Source organism: Eucyclogobius newberryi, unplaced genomic scaffold (assembly GCF_026437365.1).
Source record: "Eucyclogobius newberryi isolate DKJ021-1_F unplaced genomic scaffold, fEucNew1.0.hap1 SCAF_10, whole genome shotgun sequence".
Lineage (NCBI taxonomy): Eukaryota > Metazoa > Chordata > Actinopteri > Gobiiformes > Gobiidae > Eucyclogobius > Eucyclogobius newberryi.
The window spans coordinates 15,833,314-15,860,453 of NW_027315724.1; the positions used below are offsets into that span (position 1 = coordinate 15,833,314).

Genomic DNA, 27,140 nt, shown 5'->3' on the forward strand with positions numbered 1-27,140 from the left:
CAAGCACTACCAACCACTATAAACAACACGGTTACATCATTCGAGCAAACATACGGAAACTATAGAAAGTGAGGGATTTCTTTAACAACATAATTGACTGCTGGTCAATATAAACACTGAAACACTTAACCTTATTGAGTGATGATAACATATAAAAATGTGATGACCACACATAAAAGAGAAATCTGTGATAAGTAACGCCGTCGTGCTGAGTCAGACAACAGATTAAAGGTCATAAAGTAATTTGTACGCGTTACCTGCCAGGGAAAGTTCACAAAACGAGCTGCCTCCGTAGCACACAAACCCACGCAACCGAGACTAAAGGTGACAAGGAAACAAGCGACTAAGCAGAAGATGGCAGGAGACAAACAGCCCAGGCCAGACAGGCTTTCACTCCACCAACTCCAAATGCCATGTGTGTCAGTCAACAGCTGCTCCTTCAAAGTTACTTCCTTGTAACTAAGCACTTTCGATTGTGTGTGTACCTATATTTCTTCAGTTTCCTCTCATTACAGAGGGGCTCATCCACTCTGCAGTTCTCCATTCAGTTCAACTTCCTCCTTTCTTCCTACCCATTTATACATCATTTTATAACCGTTTTCAGATTGAATTACAACTGCCACATTCATTGCAACTTGAACGGTCACAATTATCAAGTCACAAAGACTGTTATTATCCAATTTAAATCATTTCCTATGTAGGTGTAATCACTCATTTGTTTTCCTATGTATTCAAGAAAGTCATATTGCGTATAAAACTTGCCAACTCAGCAATTTTTACCCCTACAAAGATGTTCTAGTTATTTTATGTGATGCCAGGTCATTAATTTCACCTCTTATCTTTAATCTTTCATTTCCATTTTTCAGCATTTGAGGGTTGTTGTTTTCTGCATGTTTAGCTTCCAAAAGTTTGAATTTGTTCTGTAAACCGTAGTTTTTCAAATATCAGTTTTCAAATGTCAACGCTTCATCATGCTGGGGACAGGGGTACATTGGGTATTGTCAACTGAATCCTACTATTAAAAACATAACTGCAAAGCTAAACGTAATGAATGACACACACAAAAAATGGGGTCAATGATAACTTTGAATGCAATTATATATCTCAGCCAGTAGGTGGTAGTGTTGCAAAGTAAGGAGGCTTATTAGGAAGCGACCAGTCAGTATGTGTTAAATAAAACTATTTTGTTTTTAATATTAAATTAGGCAGCAAAACAGCAATAAATACAAATAATTCATGTTAGTATTTAAGGCAGCAAGATGTATCGCAAATCATGAATGAAAATTACTTTGTTTGGTGGTGCTAGTACTTTTGGTAAATAGTTTTTCATTAATCAAGTCAGTTTAAAAAGTTACAGACATTTTCTCTAGCGTGTCATCAATAAGACTATGTAGACAAAATGTAGGAACGATTTAAATGCAACTGATGCATATTTCTGACAGTTTAAACAATCATTTAACAAAATAAAGGTGTTATCGGGTATTATTTACGGTTCCACCCCACAAGTCTGAAGGTTCACAAGTCCGAACCCTAACCCCTAACCTCTAATCCTAACCCCTAACCCCTAACCCCTAACCTTCGGACTTCTGAACCTTCGGACTTCTGAACCTTCGGACTTCTGAACCTTCGGACATCTGAACCTTCGGAATTCTGAACCTTTGGACTTCTGACCCTTTGGACTTCTGACCCTTTGGACTTCTGACCCTTTGGACTTCTGAACCTTCGGACATCTGAACCTTTGGACTTCTGACCCTTTGGACTTCTGACCCTTTGGACTTCTGACCCTTTGGACTTCTGACCCTTTGGACTTCTGAACCTTCGGACTTCTGACCCTTCGGACTTCTGAACCTTCGGACATCTGAACCTTCGGACTTCTGACCCTTCGGACTTCTGACCCTTCGGACTTCTGAACCTTTGGACTTCCGACCCTTTAGACTTCTGACCCTTTGGACATCTGAACCTTTGGACTTCTGACCCTTTGGACTTCTGACCCTTTGGACTTCTGAACCTTCGGACATCTGAACCTTCGGACATCTGAACCTTCGGACTTCTGAACCTTCGGACATCTGAACCTTCGGACTTCTGAACCTTCGGACTTCTGAACCTTTGGACTTCCGAACCTTTGGACTTCCGAACCTTTGGACTTCTGAACCTTTGGACTTCTGAACCTCTGGACTTCTGAACCTCTGGACTTCTGACCCTTTGGACATCTGACCCTTTGGACTTCTGAACCTTTGGACATCTGAACCTCTGGACTTCTGAACCTCTGGACTTCTGACCCTTTGGACTTCTGACCCTTTGGACTTCTGAACCTTTGGACTTCTGAACCTTTGGACTTCTGAACCGTCGGACTTCTGAACAGCCACCATTTTTTACTTGTCAAAGCATAACTATTGTGTTACTTACATGGATTTTGGCCCTTGTTCATAGTACGGTTGCTAGGTAACAGTATTAGAATTACTCCTACCTGTGTCACATCTGCTGCTCATGTCCTACCAGGAAGTAACATTATAAACAGCAGCAAAATGACCAAACTGGGCAAACTAGGCAATCCTATTATATTCTTAGCTGTATTTTGCACACACAAAAAACATAAGATATTCTGTCTTATTCTGTATAAAAACTGTTTCTCTTAAATGTTAAAGCTCCAGGACAAGTTGAACTTTGAACAGAAACTAACAATTCAAACATAAAACACAAATCTAACTGCAGTCGGTGTTCGTCAGAAGAAATAAAAACACTCAGATATTTTTGCCAAAATTGTTCAGCCCAATTAGTATTACCATTCAAATAAAATGCTGTAAATTATGATGTAATGAGCCTACCTGTGAGCTTTAGAAGATGCAAGGTTCCTCTGGGGCCGTGGAGGAGGGCCTTTGTGTCCTGATCCACTTTTGGGAGGCAGAGGGGGGGCCACCGTGTCTTCAGTGGCAGAGGGCGTGAGTGACACGTGTGAGCTCCTCCTTTTCCCATCACCACTGGAGTTCATACAGTCCTGCGGCGGGGACGGCAGGCTCCGGGCCCTAGTCGGGCACAGGGGGGCGGCGGGCTGGGACTGTTGGGCAAACGGTTGCTCCGAAGTCAGAGTAGGGCTTCTGGATGAGGTCCGGGGTCTACGGGGCACCGCGGGCATCGTTTGCTGCTTGTCCCGACGTGGGGAGATTGGGGGTGGCATTTCGGGGGACACGAATAGCTGCGGGGGGCAGTTGGGAGTACTCCGAGGAGGGACAGGGGGCAACGCAACCTCAGTTAAAGTTATATCCGGAGCGCCTGGAGTCACTGAGCGAAACTTAGTCCTCCGTTTTGGCACAGGACGCTCCTTTTTGCTATCTTCCGTCGATAAAATTTGCTGATAAACTGGATTTCTCTCTAAAACTTCCCTCTGCTTGGGGATCGGTTTATCCATCAAATCATCTTCTCTTTTCTCCTCCACAGATGTATCGTGCGGGTCCGGCTGTAGCGGTGTTCTTCTGTCACAGTGCACCAGAGTTTTACTGAGGCTGGACAGGATGCGCCGCTGGTGTCCCGGCAAGTTGATGCCCATCAGCTCCAGTCGTTCTGGTGTCAGTGTGCGACATTCTTGCAGCGTTGTCAGGCCCGCACTGAGAAAAACCTCCTTGTATTGCTCAAGATGGAGCACGTTCAACCAGTCTGGCAGAGTAATACAGGAATCATCGGACGTCATGTTTGGGGAATTACAGCTGGCACAACACCTCATTTCATTGTTCACATATCACTGTTGAAAAAGAGAGAGAGGGTAATAGAGTGTTACACTTGTCATGCTTTGGTTATACTTTCAAGCAATCAGCCTCATCGGTCTTTAGGAATAAAAAAAGGTTTAGGTTTGGTTCCTCTTTATGAAAAAACGTTTTCAGTTTTAGTTTTGAGCAAACACTACATTAGAGATATGTATCGTACAAGAAAACCCCAAAACTGTTTATCATAAGATGTGCAAATTAAGTATATTGTGTACAGTCAAATATAGAATTATCAAAATGTTCTGATAATGATCATTGTTGTGTAATCCTTTTGTTATTTCAAACTGTGTATTTTTTTAACTTAAGAGGTACATTTTACAGTCCATTCATATTTCTGCAACATCAACCAGGATATTTATAGTGGCTTCTATACGTTTTAATTTCTTTAATCTGATCATGGTGTAGTTAGATACCATGTCTGATCAAATTTCAGTTTCAAAAAATCTACAAAACAAATCAAAACAATAAAAATCAAAAAAAATAAAACCTTACATTTTTCATGGGTTGGAAATAAATCTCGTTTGTGGATAATTAACAGGAGAATCCTCAAGAACAGGTAAATGTTTGTCTCCTTAAAAGACCACTTAAATAAATGTCATTAAAATGATTTTGACTACAATGTGGCATTAGTTACAGCTAGCTTTTAAGTGACTGTTCTTCACTTAAGACTTCACGGTAACACTATCGGTGGCACCATCACACAAACGCGACAAGGGAAGTGGAGTGAAACAACTCGTTCACAGCTAAATTTGTGTCTTCAAGTTTAGAACTGTTCTACATTTAGAACAGCTTCACTAAGAATATTTCTACGAATAAAAATGGTTTACTACAGAATGTAACGTGCACATTACAAGTTTCTGCCACAACCAGGCCTGTCCCAATCACACATTTTCAAGTGTGAAATAATGCTGAAGAAACTAATTTATGCCACTGACACAAGAGCAGGATTATCTCTTTACTGTACAATATTGTAAACTAACATGATCTGTGAGAAATATAGTAGTTATAATGAGTTATTTATTCCACAGTCTACGGCTCGAGATTTTATTGTAGTACAGTACGGTACTTCCCACAAGTACAAAGACAAAGTACCCTAAATACATATTGACTGCCGAAAATGATTGACCTTTAATTGAAAAATAAGCAGACTAATTCTCGAGAGGTCACAACGCAACACTCTTCTTTATCTCACATGTCTCCATGGGAACTGCTTTCACTGAGCTTTATAATAAACATTAGCCAATAGAAAAGAGCAGTACAATTCATTGAACGTTTTGGAGTTATTACAAGTATTGCTCCAATCAACTACCAAGGTGTTTGTTGAAAGAAATATTATTTGGGGCTTGTCCACAAAACCTGGATGTAAGATGCTTATACAATCTCTAAACATAAATAATAATTATGAGGAATAATATTCTTAATCTACAGGTTCACTTTTGACAGTACATTTCCATGTTTAAAATTATTGACATTTAATGAACAAACGGCTCAAAGCTGTAACCATTTTTGGGATTATGATTTTTATCAATAAGCAAGCAGTCACATAACACACACAGTACATTATATCTACACTACACATGATGAAAAAGGCACGTTTTACTTTTTAAGGTGTCTGACCTTTTTGCCTGAGACGGAAAAAAGTGCTCGGTCAAGTCACTTAGTTTCCTCCACACACAGAAGTGTAGTCTTTGGTCCACTCACACTGTGGTTTCACATGTCACACTGATCTTTCATCTGCAAAAGAGACACAAAGTATTCAAGTTGTAAAAAAAAAAAGAGTCCACCACAAAGTTGTACAACAGAGAGTTGTAAAAAAGAGAAGACATTGTAGACAGAGAAGGAAGAGACAAAGGTAGAAAAAGTATAATCTCTGACTATTAGACTAAGAGCTATTAGTTGTTCTGAACCACAAAACATTTACTAAACTGTCTACATGTGTTTTGCTGACCCCTTGTGGTAAGTGTTAGTACTTAAAACTAGAGCCGTAAATATCCCTGCAAAATATACCCTTACGATATGTGGGATAAGCATTTCAAACTACACTTGTAGTTTTATCTGGCAATAAAGCATGTCTAAGTCTAAGAGAGGTTTTGGTTGTTGTTGCTTTTCGACACTTCTAAGTAGCCACACATTTCAGAGGGTGGGCATGTAATAAATGCCACTCATTTCCTGTGAACTATTTCCTTCTCTGATCGCTGACCACACAGAGCCCTGGGGACAGTGAGAATCCCAGCATCTCACTGATCAAACACAGTTCCTATTTTTAAAACCAGGAAGTAGTTCAAGAGTCTTAGCGTTCAATTCAAAAATCCCACAAATAACCCAGAGAAGTGTATTTTCTGGTCCAAAGAAATTAATTTAAAGCCATTTTCTCATCAAAAGCGCTGATGTTCTATGTTATTCTTGCAAACCAAGTCACTAGTTTTAGTTATTTGTGAAAAGGGAAGCGCAAAATGGGGAAGAGCAGACAAAAGTACAAGCGGTTGATGATCTTAGTGTCTAGTCGTTCGAATATACCAATGTGTTTCTACAGTGAAAATAGTCACATACAGCAAGGTTGTTTTTTTTTTTATTATAAAACGTGTTTGTAGATTGTAGATTCCTAAACTACAGGTTAAGCAGGTTGTAAGTAAGATGGGATCTTTTGTCGTTTGCAAAGGTCATCATACTACTTTAATATCAGCCTTTGGGATTTAATCATTTCATTCAAATTTCAATTGTTTTATTTCATTAAATTAAGTTTACAACATAATGCTTATATTTGCCATTCTTTCTTTGGTCTTAAAAGAACGTTGAACTCATCTCTGTGCACGAGATAAAAACTGTGATCTTGATCTTTTCAGCTGACGGTAAAACACAAGCAAGTGCACTTCCTCACATATGATCTTAACTGTTGAAGCCAACAAAAGTGATTTAGAATAGGATGGTTTTACAAACATCTTAAGCTGCTTGGTTTATTATGATCAAAATAGCACTGACCTGAGATTTAAGGTCTGGATAAAAAAATGACTAGTTTATACTAGATTGAAAAACAAAATCAAATTAAAAGTTACGATACTTCAACAGGAATCATTTGACTTAGACAAACAGGACTTTTATCTTTATTAACAAATAAGGGAGGTATTACAACCAAGAAATAAACAAAGCAATATTGATCACTATAACCCTCTGACTGAAATGTTCATTAAGGCACACAAATCAGAATAAAATCTAAACTATATAAATGCGTTAATAATCTGGACAGACACATGCCAAGTGACCATCATCATCACGTGTTTTGGGAATGTCCTACAGTTCAGAAATATGAGATAAACAAACAACTGCAGACTGTTTTCAGCACACTGGACCTCAGAAACTCCTGCCATGGACACAATAAATGGATACCTTTGGAGCTTACACAAAAAAATGGACACAAACTGAACTAACGAAGGAGGGCTGGACTGAAATAGTAATTGAAATTTAAAAAATGTGAAAACTTGGACTTAACTTTGGACTGAGTGGGATGTTTTTGTCGGATAATATGTGCCGTCACCTTTTTGGATGCATTTTGTAGCCTTTATGTGCCTGTCTCTCTGTTCAGTATTCTGTGCTGTGTTTTGTTTTGGACATTTAAAAACTGAGAAAAGCTAGTTTAAAAGTAAAGTTGACTATGCATCACCTCATAAACACCAGGCTGTCCCCACTTTCCCTCTCTGCTTACCCCTTCGAGCACTCTCTTTCCCTCCCACCCTCCCACACACAAATCTTCCAATAACAAGGTCTCTGTGTGGCCTTTACAATGGAGTGTTCTGTACAGCTCAGGACAAGCGCACTCTCACATACTCTGTAACAAGAGTGAGGAATGATGCATTGTGGGACCGACTGTTCAAATAACACCCTTTGAAACAAGTGCTCACCTAATTATTTGGTTGACGTCTTGGAAGGCCTTGTTTGTCGCCTCCAGTTCTCCTTCCGTTCATCTGCATTGGCAAATCTTTACGGGAACAAAAAAAAAAGTATCTCATTAGTATTTCAGATTGTGTTTAAATGCAAAATCAACAAGTTTCGTGGCAATACCAAGGTTTGTGTTTTGTTTTGTTCATGCGTGCTTAATCTGTTCTGTACTTCTTCTGAAAGATGAAAACACTTTTGTTCACACTGTTCTTTCCACTTCTTACCGATGCTGTCCCCTCCTACTTCAGAAGGCACTGACCAATCAGAAAGCCCTGTAAATTCACGCTGGCTCATTTATTTATCAAACAATATTTACATTTCAGATTAAAATTGCATAATTCTTAGTGAAATAATGCTTTCAAGCTGTATATGAAAATCTGTAACAAATGCAATGCAATCAGGGTTAGTTTAGAAATGCCATAAAAACCACAATAACACATATTTAAACCTCTACCCACTTGCATTTAAGCTGCATAGAGTTTTGTTTCATGCACAACAAAATAATGAGAGAAACCCAACTTCCTCAAAAAATTGCTTATGCTTCATGCAAACACCAACACTCTTCCAGGTGGACATGAAAGTACTGCATATTGGCTGTAAACTTAAAACATTTACGCACTAAAATATATGCTTTTTGTGCATTTTCTTTTATCTATTAATACTAAGTCTCACAGTTTGTTGGCATTTACTCATAAAACATGTAATTTAGTGGCAAGGGAGTGCGGTTTACCAGCGCTCCCTTGAGACAGGTTTGGATTGTGGTGAGGATGATCTACATGAATAGAAATATTTGAGAAATTCAAAATTGCACCAAAGACACCTCTAGGACGGTCCTTGTTGATATTTCTTCATTAGAGGTTATAATACAGACTTCAGGTCCTGTACTGACGGTAAATAAACTTCACATAACCACAAACCTATAAAGCTTTTGATAGAACAGGCTGATTCAAAATACAAATAAAACAAACGTACAGTGTGACATTACATTACATTTCTGCACTTTTTTGATCAAATTTACAGTTGCAGGACTTGGGAAAAAATATCTTATTGTGATTCTGTTAAGAATGCACATTATAAAACACATGCAGGAGATTTGACAGAAAGAAATAAGTCTATATGAATTGACAAACTAATAAAAGAATCACATACACGTTTGTACAAATCTAAACTACCGGTGCATGGTTAGCAATAAGAATAAGGATTTTTTTGTTGTTTGTGGGAGAATGTATGACACTCGATTCGATTGCAATTCATCTCTTTTAGAGTTAATTGCGATACTTTAATCTACAATCACCTTTAAGCAGAATTCTGACGACTTAAAATACTGAAATATTCATGTTTGTCAATATCTACTATCATAGCAAAAGGTGGCACGAGGTAAAACTACAACCACAGAAGTTCCTGTAGTAGAAAAGCTGTGAACATAATTGAGAAAGTGCTATTTGCTTTTTTCTGGTCCGAACTCTCAGACCCGTGCGTGTTCCACTGAAGGTATTGATAAAAAAGCCCACTGGGAGCGTGACTCATATCGCCTTCGACTGACACACCACTCTGTTCAGCCAACTTTCAAAGAGAGACCTCGGGGTGACTCAGTGCTGCCAGTAAAGAAATGTATTTGAGCTCTGGCCTCCAAAGTCTCACTCACGATTACTTTTTACGTTTCCCGTAGCAACCATCTCTCGTCTGCAACCGCACAACAAACGCTATCAATGACAAAAAAGAAGTTCGGCCTTGATGGAAGCTATTTATTACGCGCTTGTGCCTACTTGCTCCACTCATTTAGATATGTATGGGTCGTTTTCCATTTCCTTTGCCACTGGTCGAAAATGACACACAGTTAAATGTAAAACAAATAATAAAAGCACATACTGTACACAAAGGCTTTGAACTATCTTGCAATAACTGAAATAAAGACATAAATTATAAAATGTAGATTCAAAATTGAGGGTAAAGGCTCTCTCTGTCTAACAAAGTCTAAATATTTATCATCTTAGCTTTCATTTCTTCCGATTTTAAAAAGAAAATCAGGATTGAATATGGATTAACACACCAAATTGTATCACTACTGACTTTACATACCTTTCTTTATCATAATGAATACAAAAACACATCTAAAAATTCACGTTTATTGTGTTTATAAGCACCTGACTTGTCCCTTTACTCATAACGACAGCATATTTCATTAACTGTGTGCTTCTTTTGCTTAAACTCATTAGAAATTGTCTCACGGTACATGTTATCAAGTGGATCTGAGACACAGGAAGAACAAGAATGTAGTGGACACAGCAGATTTGAGACGATAAATCAGAGACTTGCAGCCGTCTCAAAGCAGTGTGGTTTTATAGACGTGAATAAGTGAACGTGAATAAGCTTTAGTGCGGATAGTTCCTGCTTAGATGGTGTTACTTTTGCAGGGGGGCTGTGTAGAACTTATGCAGCAGAATAATGTGATGGCTCAGCATTATGATTTTCACGGTTCAGGGAGCCTCTCGACGCCTTCGCGCTGGATCGCTGCATTAGGTCGTCCTGTTTACGGAACAATTCATCCATTCAACAGCAATGATTATATGACAAATTAAGAGATTATGGTGTGTCGAAATGGCAAAGAGTTTCAAAGACATGAAGCAGGCCTATTAGAAAAAGTTAAATTACTATGACATTCACTTAAAACGTGGAAGATGTATTGAAACAGGGAATTATCACAATTATTGTTTTGAATTAATGGAAAATTAGAACGTCAAGAATATTGTCTATGATCAAAAATGACCTCAAAAAGATCTGTTGTAATACGGGTGATATTTCTGCACTTTTGTGGTTAGTTTTATGGTCCATTCACGTTTTGGGTGATTCTAGAACCAAGTAGGAATTTGGTCAACAAAAGAAATTATTGGTCGACTTTTTGCTTTTAGGACAGGACCGGGCCAAACTGGCTACAGCTCTAAAACGTTTCAATATTTCTACAAAAACATCGCTTACAAGACAACAACAGCAGCAGTATTCATAGACATGTTTGATTAAAGCAAACAGATTAAACTCCCTCTCTAATCTTCAGGTAGTACACTTCATTCTTTCTCCTTTCTGGTCCCAAATAAATCCTTATAAAAAAAAACAAAATATTTATTCGACTAAGAAAAATGTAGATCTACCAAACGAGTAAAACAAGTCGACATTTAGAGGCACATTTAAGCACATTCCTTAAGAACTGTTTAAATATGGTCTGAATATAGTTATTGATATTGCCCACCACTACATAAACTATAAACAGAGCTTTTATGTTAGTCATTTCACACTTTTACTTCATGGAACAAACACTGCCTCGTGCCATACTCCAAACGAACGACCAAAGAGATATCTAATGTTTCTAATGTGATTATGGCTCTAAAATGTATGCATGGTTTATACTGATCTGACTGAATATAAAACATTATGGTGAACTGGTCACTGTGCTTAAAATAAATAGGAAGTACAGTGCAATTTGCTTCATAAACCATTACCTAATGATTAGTTCAGTCTTTTTTTCTATTCTAACGCAACTTTTGTGTTTCATCAGTCCAACTGCTCCTCCTCACTTTATCATTTCAAATGCACTGTTACCAGATCAGCCAGATTAACAGATTCCAATGGGGATACACAACTTTACAAGGCTTTATTATAACTGGTGCTGGGAGCAAAAAGGAGGAGACTTCCACAGCAGGACAAAACACTATCACTAATGCCCAAACTGCAACCATTTCCTCATTTTGATTAAAAAGTAAGTTGATAAAAGCAGAACAGACCAGTCATTTTAGATAACAATAAAGAGCAAAGGTCTATTCCAGATTCGTTTAAATCCTATTTTTAGGCAAAGGGTCAGTGGCTCCTGGACGTTTCCCGGACAACACACATCCACACAGAACCATCCATCCATGAGTTGTTTGTATCCACTTTTAGACTCGCGGCTGAGGAAGTTAAAAGTTTCACGCGTAAAGTTTGACGTGCTTTGCCTTGTCTTACCTTTTGGTCTGTGGCGGCTTTAATGTTTCCAGTGTAAGCTCTGCGGTGTGCGGCTGGTGAAAAGTGGCCTTTACCCATCAAACATCAACGCCAAGTAGCGGATAACAGTTTTCTCACGAATGAACCAGCAGAAACGCCTGGGCAAAAAAGCGTGTGATAACGTAGCAGGTTGATTCCGGTTTGGTTTTTTCAAAATAAAATACGTAGCGAAGGTTTCTGTGCGTTTGAGTTTGAGTTTGAAAGTGAGGGAAAACCCGGTTGCGCTTTCTCTACGGAGAGCGTTTACGCACAAAGATTGAACCTAATTGTGAAAACTTCCGTCAAGTCCTCATGTGATCACTAAAAAGGACTGAAGTGGACTTGTGGACTGCCCTGTTGGTTTCCATGCAAACGAACTCGTAAACAACATATTCCACACGCGTTGTACACATAAAAAAGCAACACAAATGCAGTTAATCAAAAGCCTCACATTTATTCTAAACACTACCAACCCAAAACCGTGTGGATATAAGTCTTTCTTGGGCACGTTAACCATAAGTTGGCAAACAATCTTCTGTGCATAAAAACGTGTTTTATTTGTAGCGATGGCAATGTGGCAGTCAAGTTATTCGAGTCTATTTGATAATAACCTTGAGTGACTGCAAAACCCCAAGGGAAACAGTAGGGGGCATCACTGTCTACTTTTTATTTTTTTATTTTTTTATTTTTTTTAAAGAAACGCAATTCAAGCTGCATATTTTATTGTACATTACAGCATAGGCCTGACAATTTGTGTGCAGTAAAAATGTGAATGAGGACGTACAGATACAGTGACATTCTGATGCTGTAAGTCTAATAGCTTTCAGATGAATAGTGACTAGTTGTGAACAAGACAAATACAATACAAGTCTTCTAATGGCTGCTTATGGAGTGTGTGGACGCCTGAGTGTGGCTGGGTGTATTATTCCCAAGAGTGTAATGCACTCGGTGTCTGCCACAGACGCCAGTTCCCTGCACTGCAATGAGCCTGAAGGAACAATATGCCTGCACTATAACAAATCAATGACCTGACGGTGTGTTGCCTTTTTACTGCTGACCTGGGGCAAGGAGAAGATTAGAAAAAAGACATAGCTCTGTATACCTCATGACTAGTTCCAGCTATAACTGTACTAGGTCATATACAATGTAGTGTGCATCATTTTACATACATCCTGAGCCTATTGACATTGATCATGAATTTGCATTGCTTTATTTATACACTAAAAAACTTGTCATTGGATCGCTTAGAATGTTCCACAATTTGGCATTAAACTATCTATCTTGCAGTGATTTAATTGGAAAAAAATGATAAATTTTTTTATGAGCAGGTCGCCTCTCCAAAGACCTGACTTGTAACTTGTCCTGGCACGCAGCATCACCTGTTTGTTTACATGAAGATAGGTTTTATGTTATTACTGTAGTACATTTTAAGCATAGTGCACCTTTAACATGCTTACATAACTCAAAAACATGATTTAGTAAACCATCTGCCATTCAGTGTTTATCAGTGTTGGGGCCTGGCACAATGGGTTCCCTGCCTTTTAAGCAATTAGCTACTCTGTGTTGTTTTATAATGTAAAATTCTAGACACATGAAGCTTCCAAGTAACAACATTCATTCAAAACCACAAAAGTTATGAGTCACAAACGTGTACCAGAAATGAAAGTGAAAAAAGAAGGAAAAATAAACAGATTGAGAGGACAGATAGAGGAGAGCATGATGAGGAGAGGATAGAATATGGGCTAAAACGGGATGAGGGGAGAGAGGAGTAGGTGGGGCCGCCATGTGAGTCATCAGCAGTCTAGCAGCACTGGTGGGCTCATGCTGTGGGGGTGGCACGCTGACACACACAGACACACACACAGACACACACAGACACACACTGCTCATGTCTGCTCCTGGTGTGCAGAGAAACGCCCAAAAACACCAAAAGGCAGCCTGGGGTTTTCATGCATGAACTACAGCAGCAAGCCTCTCCTGTCCCCTCAGCATGTAATGATGATGAGTGATTGAAACGACCATTAAGCTGCTAAAGAGGGGGTGGCTCTGTGCACCAAGGGGATCAATCCAGCTATAACCAGTGCACAACTTCACCATGATATTAGGTAGAGGCAGGGCTGTGTGTTAAATAGTTTTGTGATTGTTGCGCTGCATATTTGGGGCACAGTGGAAAAATGGTAGAAGGTTGTGGGTTTGATCCTCGGTCCAAGACAAGATCTGAAATGGGTGTCAGCATGGATTCTCTCTGATGCTGTGGGTTCTCCATGTGGACTCATATATGATACTATACCAGCCAAAATATTATAGCTTATTTGAGGGGAAATGCAGATTAAATCAACTTTAATGAGCTGTTAACCAATGGTGTTTCCTCATCATTAGTTTACACAAATTGTATTTTGTTTGGTTGCATGTTTGAGTAATCCTCTGCCCACTTTCCTGTTAGTTGTGATCATTTTAAAAACTATGAGATGCTGTGTGATAAATATAGAGGTCTATCAATGTTGGAGTTTCTGGCCTGCTTGACACAGGGAAATGTCTATAAAGAGACAGGGCTTATTAGTTCTGAGGTTTTGAACAAGGACTCAGTGGACCTCTTTCTATGACTAAGCAGTTTTATATCAACATTGTGGTTTGCAATGTACAACATGTAAATTTATAATTTACTTGTTATAGGTCAACGCTAAGTACCAGAAAAAAGCATGTTTCTCCTTTAAGACAAGACTTTACCAGGAAATCCTTAGTCATATGAAGACAAATTAATAAAACATTTTTTTAACCCCATCTTTCACGCTGCCCATAAGAGGAAGTCAACTCGAGCCAGTTTGACTGCCATCAGACATGATGAATGTCTAAAACAGCATGCCAAAGTCACTAGTGAACTTCCTGTATTAACCCGTTTTCAGCATGCAAACTTCAACCTCCTGACTCCTGACATTTGGAGATTGGTGGGTCCACATCCACACATGCCAATAATTGAAAAACAGTTAGTCAATAGAGCGTATGTAGTGGGGCGGTTAAGGTTTAATCATGGTAACACATTATTATAATCAATCAAATTGTCTGCTTAGGCAGTACTGAAACAATGGAGAACAGTTCAATGAGTTAATCAGGTCAGTGACTCTATCCACTATTTGAATGAATGAAAATATGAAAAAAGACACATTTGTTGTGAAATTCAAAAATCTTTATAGAATTTCATGTTAAAGTCTACATACATTCATACATCTCTCAAACAGAGGAGTTGACAGTATGCTCGACATTTGTGTGTGACAAAAGCTTCCAAGACGGGGATTACAGCTGCCTGTTTGTGATCATCAAACATGATGGAAACAAATCATAAAACAAGGGCAGAGACAGTGTATTAAGAATAAATAAATCAAAGTATTTTAAATTATATTTTTACCTGTGTACACATGTTTTCTTTTCCATGTGTACACCTACTATACCTGGAATTTATATTTATAGAGAGGTAGCTAAACTTAAGAGATTTGCCTCTCTTACACTAACTTACACTTAACTCAAGGTAAGTCTATAAACAAATGCTGTAAATTCTACTGAAAATGCAATATATTTTGCTATGTTCTTCTGTATACCCTCCAATAACAAATGTGTTTAGTGTAAAAAGTATTCCCGTAGCCTAAGAGGTTGTCTGTGAGTGCTTCTTCTGTTGATGTTTAGCATGTATAAATTATGTATAGAAGGAAAATGTGTCAAATATGTTTTAGTCTCTCAGCATAGAACCTGACTTTTCATGTATATACAGTTATGCAAAGTATTTTCATGCCGACTCTAATGCAGAATCTCATACCAGTAAATGACGGTATGCGTGTCAGACATGCGTGTATCCCTGCATTACACTGAGGACATGTACTGGATGTTAGAGTGAGGACTGCGTTAGTCGATGTCTTCTCTCTCCTGGGTCTCTTCCAAGCAGCTCTCATCAATATTCTCCAGGCTCTCTGCACGCTGGATGCTAAGTTCCGACAAGGGGATGCTGGGTAATGTAGTCTGTTCAGGGTTGAGCCATGGTTTGAAGGCAGGGTTGTGTCTCTGTTTCCAGTCTGGATACTTCAAACAGGCTTTGTTGATCTTCTTCATTGCCTGAAACAATAATCACAGTCAAATACGTTCACATTGTTTTCCAACATAAGAGTTTTAAGTTGCTTTCTTTGTTTCAATAATTGAAATTTGTTAAAAGTTTTGTTTTTATGTCACGAATCTTGCTGTTCTTCAAATAACCGCATCAAATAGAATCTCTTTCTCTTTGCATTTCAGTGAGTTTGATCGAATTACTACAACAAGTTCACAGACACCCACACAGAGATAAGAATATGTTATTTTTATTCTGCAACTTACACCAGGAGCAAGGAAGTGGGAAGATCTGTTGACAACCCACTTGGGTAATGAACCTGCAAAAAAAACAGAGTCATGGTAAACAAGAGAGAAAAGAATTAGAAAATGAGGCTTAGCTCCAACTGTTACACGCGCCGTTATCTAGCCTTATTTTGCACAATTAGATTCTCACTTTAGCAGTAATGTGTAAAAAAATAGAGCGCAGCAAGAGACGGGAGCACAAATCCGACTGTCCTTCATATGGTTACTATGGTGAACCATTTTGATATAAAGGAAGGAGAATGAATCATTCATAAGGAGTATGAACCTGTGATTATCACTTGTGTCGGTGAGTGCATGTGTAAATGTGTGCTAAAGCCTTTATCTGGGAGAGTGGCTCAGTTATTTTTTGCTTTGGTTACCTCGCGGATCAACCTGGGCCATGTACGTCAGGGTGCAGGTGGCGGGTCCTTGACTCTGGATCATGTAGCCGGTCTGACGGGAAACAGCTCGAACCATGTCCTTTTTAGGAGGGTATTTCTGCAGAGAGATACACAATGGCCCAAAATGACACTAATTATGATTCACTGCGGGTAATAGCGGCAGCGCGTCTTGTCGCAGCAGTCCTTGAGCGGAGCAGGGAACTTCTTAAAGTCTTGCAACTGTCACTGTTGAGAAGTCATACTGTCAGTAAAGGCAGTCATGACGCAACTACTCCCCCAGGCAGAATTCAGATAGATTGTCTGGATCAAGTTGAAAAGTTGCAGTCTAAATGGCACATCCAACTACAAAGGAAAAGATTATCGACTGGATCAATTGAAAGCTTATAGTTAACTTATTACTGCCTGTTGGTCAAACATGTTCTTGATACATTTAGAGTGCCATATTGATTCTAACGTTAAGGAGTGCTTCATATAAAAACCCACCCCTCTGTGATCACACTTTCACTGCTGCCTCCTTTGACTATCCATCTGAGGTCATTATTCATGATGATAATGTGCAGAGCTGGTTAGGCCGAGCTAATTAGAGGCGGTACACTGCAGAGAACAGTCCACTGCAACATTCAGCTGGAGATCTTTTGAAACGACTTCATCTTCATCTAATGTTGCAGGCGCACACATATTGCACGAACAGCATATGAAAATGGCTTTCGGTGATTGGATTAAAAATCAGAGCCGTATAGATAGACCTCAAGTCAAATTCTTGTTCAAATCAAAAGTGACCTTGGCTAATCACACAAAGCCAGGCACATAGGAGCACATACTGTTGTTATGTTACTGACTGCTTATTGAAGCAGGAATGCGGAAGGCAAGACGGGAGTCAACAGACACATGAGCGACCTTATCCTACTGCAAACATTATATTATTGAGGGAAACTACAGCACAGATGACATGGAAGAAGAAATGAGACGGACGAAAAAAATGGGCTTGGATATTGTACACGCCTGGATCTTGTTTGCGTCAGACTGCAGGTGACGGATAATGTTATTTGAGTAATAAACATTTGGATAATTTCTCTCTTGTTCTACTTGGAAAGTAATGACAAGCTTTGAGCCAAGCCACAGAAATTGGGCTGAAGTCCAATGTGAGCTAAAGTCCTCACTCCATTTCCTAAAAGAGTACAGTGGGACAATCAAGAACAAAAAGCATCTATTATAATGTAGTATGTACTTTATGGTAGAAAAGGAAAGCATGAAGACAGGCATCACTTCCTGGTTGGTGTAGCTCCATACATTTATAATATTTATACTATTCTAAATATTGCATCTGGCCCCCTTTCTGCATTTCAAATATTTATATTATGTGCTGCAGTAGTCTTTCCCAACAGGCTCATTGACGGTATTCCCCACTTATTTTTGACCTCTTACAGATCTCTAATGGAGATTCTGTTACACTGTACTCACTGAGTGTTTGACAGAGTAGTTCATGATGATGTAATCTCTCCCCATTGGCAGCCAAGAGCGCAGTGTGATGACGTCCCGATTTCGAAGGGGCTTCGGACATTTCCCTGTTAACAGCAGAAGGATAATTCAGTGAACACGTCAGGGCTTGTGCACATGGCTCATTCACGTTGACTGAATCCCACTCATGAGAGCAGAAATGATTTCCTCCTGGGTGTGTAGGTGTAACATACATGAGTAGTAGCCGACATCCGCGTTGACCGTGAGTTTCCCTATGTCAAAGGTCTCTATGACGTTGGTGTCCCATTTTCTTCTGTATTCAATGTCATGGAGCACATCGTACATGGTCTCTGCAGACACATCCTTGCACACCATCCGGCACTGAAGGGAAAAGAAAATACATCAGATGTTTGTTGATGACGATCAGACTATATTATGGCAATGGCAGACACCAACAGTGCTGTTAACATGTACAAATATTTATTGAAATAAGAATGATCTTGTTTACTGGGCTGTTTAAACGATAAAACTACTACGATATTTGTGTGTCACCATTTATAACAAAGGCTCCATGGGGAATCCTGTGGAGCCTCTGGAAGTCTATTTAAAAGCAGATGAGTAGAATATGTCTCCAGGGTAAAGCTGTTGCTGCAGCTACAACAGCCCAGAAGGGATTAGTCATGGTAAAAACAAGAGGGGCGATGTTCAGTTGCAGACAGTAAGACAAGACAGGACAGACAGAAGGTTAAGTCATGAAAAAGTAAACAAGGATGACCATCTATCACAGACAATACAGACTAACCTCACTTTTAAATTACGTGTCCCTAATAAAAGTTATGTCTATGCATTAAAATACTTTTATTTTTTAGATTTTTACCTAGTTCTGCAGGTAGGGTGCAGTCAGGGTGTGGAAAGATGTGTTCATATTTAAAAGAGTGAGAAACAAAATATATTATCCACAAGATAATATATATCTAATATATAATATATATATATACAACAAACAATAATGCTAAATCGACATTACTACAGAAAACCCTCCAGATTTGACATATAAACCAATTTCCTGGCTGCACTTTAAAATACTTAGTAGGAATATAAGGTGAGAGTGGGCGGTATAGCAAAAAATGTAGGTCACAATTCTCTTGGAGTAAGATGATATTTAATCATGATTCATATGATGGGAATTCCCCCATTGTAGGACCAATAAAGGCTTATCTTATTTCTTTATTGCCTTTAAGAAAGTTCAAGACAGAGGCAAATAAATAAGAGTAGAAGGTGATAAAAGTGTATGTGCTGTGTTTAAATAGAGAAATAATGAATCACGATATGATATGACCAAATAAAAGATCGTCACAAGGATCAGCATATCACCCATATTGGTTATGGAGGTGATTTGTACTAGGATGTTCTGAGTCTCTTGTTCTAATGATCTGGTCATTGTTATTCACAGAAACTTAGGTTCTCTATCTCTCGTGTGTCCGGGTGGTCAGAACAACTACAAAGGATTTTTAGACATGAGATTCCCATGTATTTTAAACCAGGCAACACGCTATGACTGAAATTGGTTGATCCCAAGGACAAGAGGCCCACGTTGAAGCAGAATAATGTAGTTAATTTAGACCATTTTAGTGAAGAAGACAACACATGACTATTACAGTGGCGAGACCACACAACCATTGCACAAAAGATTATCAACACAAAAGGCACTCGAATTAAAGTTTGCAATTGAACACATATTCATCTTAAAGCCACAAACAACTCATCTGAGGACAGTGAGGTGCAACATTTAAGCAGGGGAGAGAAATGGCTTGAAAGGCCATTTTTGTAGGGAAAAAACAAAATCCCTCCAAGAAGAGAAATGGCGGATTAAGGTATACAGTAATTGTGTGTCCTCACACACTGGTCCAGGGAGAGATAAAGCCAATCAAATCATAGAAAAAAATTCAGTTGTAGTAATCAGGATACTGTTTAGAAAAAAACAAGACCTTTGAACTTTGATCCAAAAATTATTCTCAATCTAGTTCTCTCGTAGTATGAGAGAACAGACAGGTTACAGCATGACTGGAATCTCCAGAAACAAGTCTAACAGGTAAAGAAAGACAGGGCAGTATCAGGTTATAGCTCCTCCCAGAAGGCGGGGCTAATCTAGCTCAGAGCAGTATAAAGTTCAACGTCTCAAACCAGCTCCATCAGATGGAAAATGACTTTTGGATGGAAGTTGAAACGTCCTAATTGTAAAAACACCTTTGAAACCTGTTCTACACGGGACGTCCCCTGGTATGAGGGATTACACCGACTTCACATTTATGGGCATTTACACTTGCACATTCACCACATCGAAAAATGGTTTAAACTGTGACAAAACCTGGGCTGTATCAGGGTTATATTAGGACAGGACCGTTCTTGGAATGTTTCACTCTATAGTATTAAAATAATTGATCTCCATGGAGACATACGAGTGATGCCCCTTACTGGTCAGATCTGCAACCTGGCGATCACAAATTCGAAATTAAATTGTCGACTATAAAAAAAGTTATGCAGATGATTAAGTTCCATGTTTCAACAACTATAATGATCTCGAAGAGAACGTCATGGATACGTAGCTCTTTTCTGCATAATATGGTGGTATAATAGCAATTATCTTTGTTGACAATTATCAGAACTAAACATAATTTACCACAAAAGAATATCGTCTTCTATGGAACATTCTAGGGCAAAGCAATAACATCTCCATGGACACAAGTTGGCAGATTACACAGTTACACAGTGCACCTTTAACATGTGCAATATATGGATTATTGCTGTACTACCATGACTTTACCGTCTTGGTAGAGAGTAGCAGAGGAAATCTAATGCTTCTGAACCAAAGTGTGCCCACTCAAAATGAGCTACGACTTGAGAGTGGAGCTTCCCTCTCTCTCCTGCCACTGCACAGCTTTCCTCCGCCTCTCCACCTGTCAGCTTTCATCACTGGCTCCTTTGGGGGCTGATACGAGGTGGTGGATGATGATTATGAAGAACCCAAATCCGTGGGTGTGTGTGATTCAGAACGGGGCTTCCCTCTGTGTCAGCGGCAAACCCATGAGTCTCTGCTGTTTGGGGCAGAAGAAACTAACAATCTGCTGCCTACACAATAACATATTGGATGGTGAATAGAGAAAATTATGTTTGTGTTAGGGAAAAGGAAAACTTGCAAATTTATACTATTAAAGGTGAATAAAGCTTCACAATCCAGGGCATATTAGCATATATGTAAATGTATAATATTTCCGGTCATCCATTTGTTTGGGGTTACGATAGCAAAAAAGTGATTCGGCAGGTTTTTTACACTTGACCCCCCTACCTGAGGGAAATAGGTAAAGTGTCTGGTCCAGGGACTCTAAATAGGAACAGTGTCAAAGTCCAAAATATGAATTTCTATTTAAGTGTCTGGGCCATCAAAGTCAGTTCCAATCGACAGTAGCAAGTGCAGCCGGCCGCAGTGTTGTGAGTTACAATCCCGACTCTGATGATTTACTGCATGTTCTTCTCTCTCTCTCATCCCCCATATCACGCTCACCTTTCCTGTCTAATAAAGCCTTAGGGCCAAAAACATCTTTAAAAAAATAAATACAAAATATTGGTATTGATGAACATAACAACAAAATTACAAAAAATCATGAGCCCACACAGGAAGTACAAGAAGGGAATCTGTCAACTCCCAATGTTATTCATTTGCCATGCATCAGCAGAGATGCATGCTTTTATTTTATCTATAAATAGAACAGCTGTGACTGCAGCATCACGTCCACGCTCACACAAGAACACCTACAAACATGTGCCAGTGAACTACAATCTCCAAACGGTTTTGGGTTTTATTGGAAATTCAGTTGGGTTACCTAATGATGAAAACCATAGGTCGAAACGCTGCGCAGACCAATCCTTTAAGAGTTTAAACATTAGAAAGATAGTAGAAAAAGCTTCAGTTGTAGTCATCTGGACTCAGTTTGAGTCCAGATGACTACAACTGAAGCTTTTTCTACTATGGAACACGCCTGGACGAATGAGGGATTACACCGACATTAGAAAGATAGATTACTGCTAAGTGCTAACGCTGTCTATACACTTAATAATTGGAAGTCAAAGTGTATTTGTCACACACCTAACCGAGTAATTTCTTCATTTTATAGAAAAAGATATGAATGCGACCCTAGCTATGCATATATGCTATAAAGCTAATGCTAAAATGTATCACTAAAACGCTCAAGTTAGTTATTTGGATTAAGTGTGAATACCAGGATGTAGTGCTTTCTGGGACATCTACAGATCCTGTTCTTTGGCTAGTATACAGTTTCTATTGGTCACACCCATGTTAGCCTGTGAACTCCCTTTACTTCTGGTTTGTTTGCTGAGCACACCTGTCTATTCCTAAAATGGAGAAACAAAGAGGACCTGCATGCTTGCAACATAAACACAGGGCTTTTCTCATTAAGATAGATTGCGGGGAGCAAATGCAACACTTTCTCTCAGCAATTAAAAATTCAAACGAGTTCAATGAGCACACTTTGTTTGCTGCCACCTGATCTATTATAGTCACTGGTTAGGAAAATGAAACACACAAGAACTCTATTATTTGTCAAGTAAACATTTGGGAGGGCTTCAAACTGTTCCACTAAAAACATTCAATATGAAGCTGGATAAAGTACAGATTAAGTATTTAAACTTTTCAGGGGAAAATTAAATGAATTTTGATCTAGATACAGCCCTGGTTCCAATGTACGCCAAATGTGGTTCCAATTCTTGTTGTAGAGTTAATGTAATTGACAGACAAATAGGCTTCTGTTATATGGTTACAGGCTATCATTAGCATGGTCCTCTCACAAAGGGTTACATAAGCTTTCTCCTTGATGTGGAGGCCGGTGTTTGCCAAGACGTATGTTTTTTTAAATGAAAAATAATCACAACATTTTCAGTCTCATCATAAATGTGCTAAAATACGCTTGTACATGTTCTTGTTGAGGTTCAAATATCACACACACAGTGAATGGACCATATAATTAACCACAAAAGAGCAGAAAAATTACAATTCACGATGATTTTCTGCTTTTTGTAACTTTCTCGTTTTGGTTTGATTGATTACAGACGTTCCCGTGCTTGATATAACCAGTTTGCATATTTCCAGTGGTACAACAAATGACTAAAATGCTCAAACCACAGCAGAATTCTGATAGCTGTTCACTTTCACATTGCCTCCCAAGACAAACATTACAGCTTAAAACTGCCATGTGTGCTATTTACCTAGATAACAAAGTCTACCCAGCTCTTTCTATGTAGCGTCACTGTATTCCCTTACCTGACTTTACAGCAAATACTTTACCGCTAGAGCACGGTATATTATGCACAACTCTAGAAATGTCCTGCTTGCAATGGATACCTAAATTATTCAACAAAGTTATAGCTGAATAGACACCAACACTGCAGACAAGCTCTGAGCAAACAATGGCCCCAAAGGAACAAGTGGTATTCAAATTACACTGACATTAAGCAGTGATAAGCGGCACATTCTTCACCGTGCAGCCACATGATCTACCGCTTTAATTCAATATTAGCAAAGGTTTTAACAATATAACAAGATCAGTCGTGCTGTTGCAAACAAACCATAAAGCATATACGCAAACTAAGAGTAACTGTAACTGCATAAGCAGATGTGAAAATATTGGATGACGTGTACGTGCGGCATATCACTTCTTATCTCCAAATCAGATGTGTGGAACCAGGTCTATGGTGCATTTATTTGTTGTTTTAAAAGGTTTGGATGATAAATTACCGTATGTGCATGAGTCAAAGGCCGTGCATGTGGCGTTTTTACAGTTGGCAGCGCGACACAGAAATATCACGACTCAGCAGTTCAATTGTTACAGCAATTTACACAAAGCTCGTCCCTTCTATCTGAATGAGGTGCAGGCAACATCTGACCAACTAATCATTAAAAGCTACCATCAATGTTCAGAGGCTTCTCAAAATACCCCGAAACGAAATAGTCTGACTTTTTCATTTAGACCTCTACAAACCTTCTGAAATGCGTGAGATTCCTGAATTAGTTTCATATTTCCGTCTCTTCTCAAATGTTCATGCTCCAGGAGTTGTTTACAATGTGCACTCTGAGCTGAATCAGACTTTTCAAACTTGCATTGCAAAATCTACCAACATTGTGCTGTCCTAAAACAAACTCCTAATTCCAACTGTGTCCAGTGGATCTTGTTTTGTAACTAGGGATGTCACGATTATTGAGAGAAAAAACATCACAATGTAACGATTATTCATGATTATTGAGACTGTGATCAAACAACTGTGAAAGCTTGCATTTTCTTTTGTTTCCATTGTTTTATGCTACTATTCCTCAAGTTTCTGATCGGCTTTAGGAAATTGAACTTACTGGCAGACAAAATAAAGTTAAATATAATAAAAACAGCCAGATAAAAAGAACAATCTTTACATTTAGGAAGACTTTTTAGACTATATATATTGAACAAAAAGACTTCATTTTGCTTCTAAAATTGTCGCTATTGTGATTTTTAGGTCACGATGATAAATCAACCTAATAATCTTGACATCCCTATTTGTAACTCCACGTCACTTTTCTATTGCCCTATTTTAGCGTAGTATCACGATACAACAATGTCAAGCTCAATTTTGATACTTAGGAATAGGGTTCATACTCAAAAACTACTCTCTTTTACACAGTTTTGTTACCTTATGGTCTTACTAGTTCTGACATTGTGAAATGTCCTATTTTCCCTGCAGTGTGTTATTTTTGCTTCAATATCAATAATTCAAATGAAAATCCAGCTTTGATACCAGTTTTAACATCAGATTTTCGACACAGGACTAGTTATTTTACCATATGGTCTATGATTCCAAATGACTTAACATCGGTCCATCTGATCACTTGAAACATTACACAACAGACTAAACTTTGGAGTGACAGAACTTACCTTTATTTTGTGGATGGTCCTGCCCTCCTCCAGACCCTGCGCCCACACGGTGATGCCCCCCTTGTTGTAGGTCACGCTCCAGCCGTCCTCACGCAGGCACTCAGACTTGAAGCTGGCAAAGGCCCTATCGTCCGGGATGGTTACAGCTTGTCCGGACATGGCTCTTAAAAGAACGGGGGAAAAGATCTCTTAGCTGCAACTATCGATCGTGATGACGAGAGGTGGGGAAAAAAAAATCAAAAATAAAATCAAAAAACACTTACAAAGCAGACTATTGCTATTGACGTCTCTTCTCTTCACAACAGGGGAAAAAAAACAAAAAACTTGTCTAATTCAATTTCCTCTTAAGTTGGTTTGGGGTCTTGTGATGTAGGTGTGCGTGTGCGCGCGCGCGTCCAAGGCACTGGCACGAGCGCCGCAGTCAGCCACAGAAACTACCCAAACAGAACGTGCGCGTGCGCTCTCACAGGTGGAACAACAAGTCAAAAAACACACACTTCAGAGCATTAAAGACGTGACGTGTTCGCGAGCCTTGAACTTTGAAGCCCCGGTGCAGACGAATCAATCCACTCTTCTTCCTCCTCTAACCATATGTTTGCGATTCCGCCGGCGCTGCGTCCTGTCCTCACCTCGCTCCCCGGTCGTTTTCTCTCGCCCCTGTTCTCATCCGGTGTTCCTCTCCTTCCCTGGCGGATGGCGGTGAGCTCCTTTCTTGTTTGTTTGTTTGTTTGTTTGTTTGTTTGCTTGTTTCACGGGAGGGTTTTCGCCTCATTCACGGCAGCTCGTCTCCATCCTCGCTGCGTCGCGGCTGTGGCAGGTGGTACAGAAGATGCGGTGAGAAATAGGAGGAGGAGGGGGAGAGGAGGCAGGGCGTGCGGAACCAGAACACAGGCACGCGCCGTTGACTTGGCTACAATGGGAACGCCCCCCGCTGCTGCATTCACGTGACCCTCGTAAAACTTCAGCGGTGACGTTCTGACGCGGCTTTAGGTGGCGTCACGTCGCGAGAGGTCTCAAATTGGCGAGCGCGTGTCGGGGGGGGGGGCGTTTGTGTGCGTCAGAGAAATCAAATCATACAAAATAATAATGATATGGTTCTTGCAACACTGATGAAGGAGAGGAATGACATTCAGCAAATTATTTTAGCAGCACGAGGTGAAGTTTCAAAGACAAACACTTAAACAGGTTTGAGATGATAAACAGGTTTTCTGCAGATCTGCAACCTGGCTGTGCAATGCTCTATTTATGTTTTAATCCTAAAATTAATCTGTTTGGAAACCAGGGAAACGACCTATAAATTAGGGTGTATTAAACTAAATAAACTATAATATAGATCCTTGTTTGAGCCCAGTTTAGTCTCACTGTGGATGGGATGTGTGTGAACGCCCTATACAATAATTCAGCCTAGATAGACAATAGATCACGCACTACACCTTACATCTTAGATAATCTACTGAACACTTCTTTAGTCTTGTTTATTCAACCATTGTGACCTCCATTCCCATAACAGGTGTTTGAGCTCCCACAACAACAGCTTTGATCAGTTTGGCCTCAGAGTGTGCTCCTTTTAACACTTACATTATTCACCTGCATTATTCCTGCAAAGACAATAAAGCCTTTGTGATGTGATACAACCTGCTCTACGTCTAGCTTACCGTTTATAGACTTTGGAGCTTCAAAGCAACTGGTGCAAATAACCAGTCAAACTGTCAGTAATAGCTGGAGGTGTATTTGGAGCCTGTTCTGTGAGAAATGAACAGAAACAGCCAAAGCCTGTCAGTGAATTGGCTGGACAAATCCATTGCTATGTGTTCTTGAATCATATAGGCAGATAAAAAGTTTAAAGTTCATGTAACGTGTTGGACTAATTTCACCAAATGTAACATAATTACATATAAGAATCAGCAGAATATCTTGATAGTTTTTCCTATAGTTTGACAATTTTAGTGAAATATAATATATATTGTTTTACTTCCTGATTGGACCGGCACAGTAAATGAGGCCCAAAGCTCACTTGATTTACACAATAGTTATTATTTGAACTCTTTCATTTTGTTGAATTAGTGTTTAAACTCATCATTGCACTTAAGTCTTTACAAGTTTGTGTATTGATGTCGAAGATGCAGTTATTCTTTTTTTCAGTGCCATTTTTTTTTTTTTTGTCACTTGACTTTTGTAAAACTATAATCAATATTTTACCACAAGTATCCCACCAAACTAAGCCTAAT

At 39.2% G+C, this 27,140-nt stretch overlaps 2 protein-coding genes across 2 annotated transcripts in view; both read right to left on the minus strand.

Annotated features, from left to right (window-relative positions):
* Positions 1 to 7,731, minus strand: part of LOC140375260 (arf-GAP with Rho-GAP domain, ANK repeat and PH domain-containing protein 1) — a 35,460-nt gene extending 27,729 nt beyond the window's left edge. Inside the window, exons 1-2 of the mRNA XM_072461821.1 lie at positions 7,655 to 7,731; positions 2,826 to 3,736 (exon numbers count right to left, since the gene is read on the minus strand). Coding sequence (XP_072317922.1) covers positions 2,826 to 3,718 — 893 coding nt within the window. The 5' untranslated portion in view covers positions 3,719 to 3,736; positions 7,655 to 7,731. The remainder of the gene's footprint in view (positions 1 to 2,825; positions 3,737 to 7,654) is intronic.
* Positions 7,732 to 14,864: 7,133 nt separating this feature from the next.
* Positions 14,865 to 25,699, minus strand: stard10 (StAR related lipid transfer domain containing 10). The gene is made up of 7 exons (XM_072461822.1): positions 25,542 to 25,699; positions 24,913 to 25,075; positions 18,169 to 18,316; positions 17,939 to 18,042; positions 16,457 to 16,574; positions 16,059 to 16,111; positions 14,865 to 15,803 (listed from the first exon to the last, which is right to left on the minus strand). The coding sequence occupies exons 1-7, from the start codon at positions 25,682 to 25,684 to the stop codon at positions 15,597 to 15,599; spliced, it is 936 nt and encodes a 311-aa protein (XP_072317923.1). The 5' UTR covers positions 25,685 to 25,699; the 3' UTR covers positions 14,865 to 15,596.
* Positions 25,700 to 27,140: the final 1,441 nt, after the last annotated feature.

Bases quoted from the DNA above. Each gene is read 5' to 3' on its own strand.
- stard10 (XM_072461822.1), bottom strand. From the start codon at position 25,684: ATGAGGCGAAAACCCTCCCGTGAAACAAGCAAACAAACAAACAAACAA. The intron at 18,317-24,912 runs GTAAGTTCTGTC...TTTTCCCTTCAG, and splicing joins GGACCATCCACAAAATAAAG to TGCCGGATGGTGTGCAAGGA. The intron at 15,804-16,058 runs GTAAGTTGCAGA...TTATTGTTTCAG, and splicing joins CCCACTTCCTTGCTCCTGGT to GCAATGAAGAAGATCAACAA.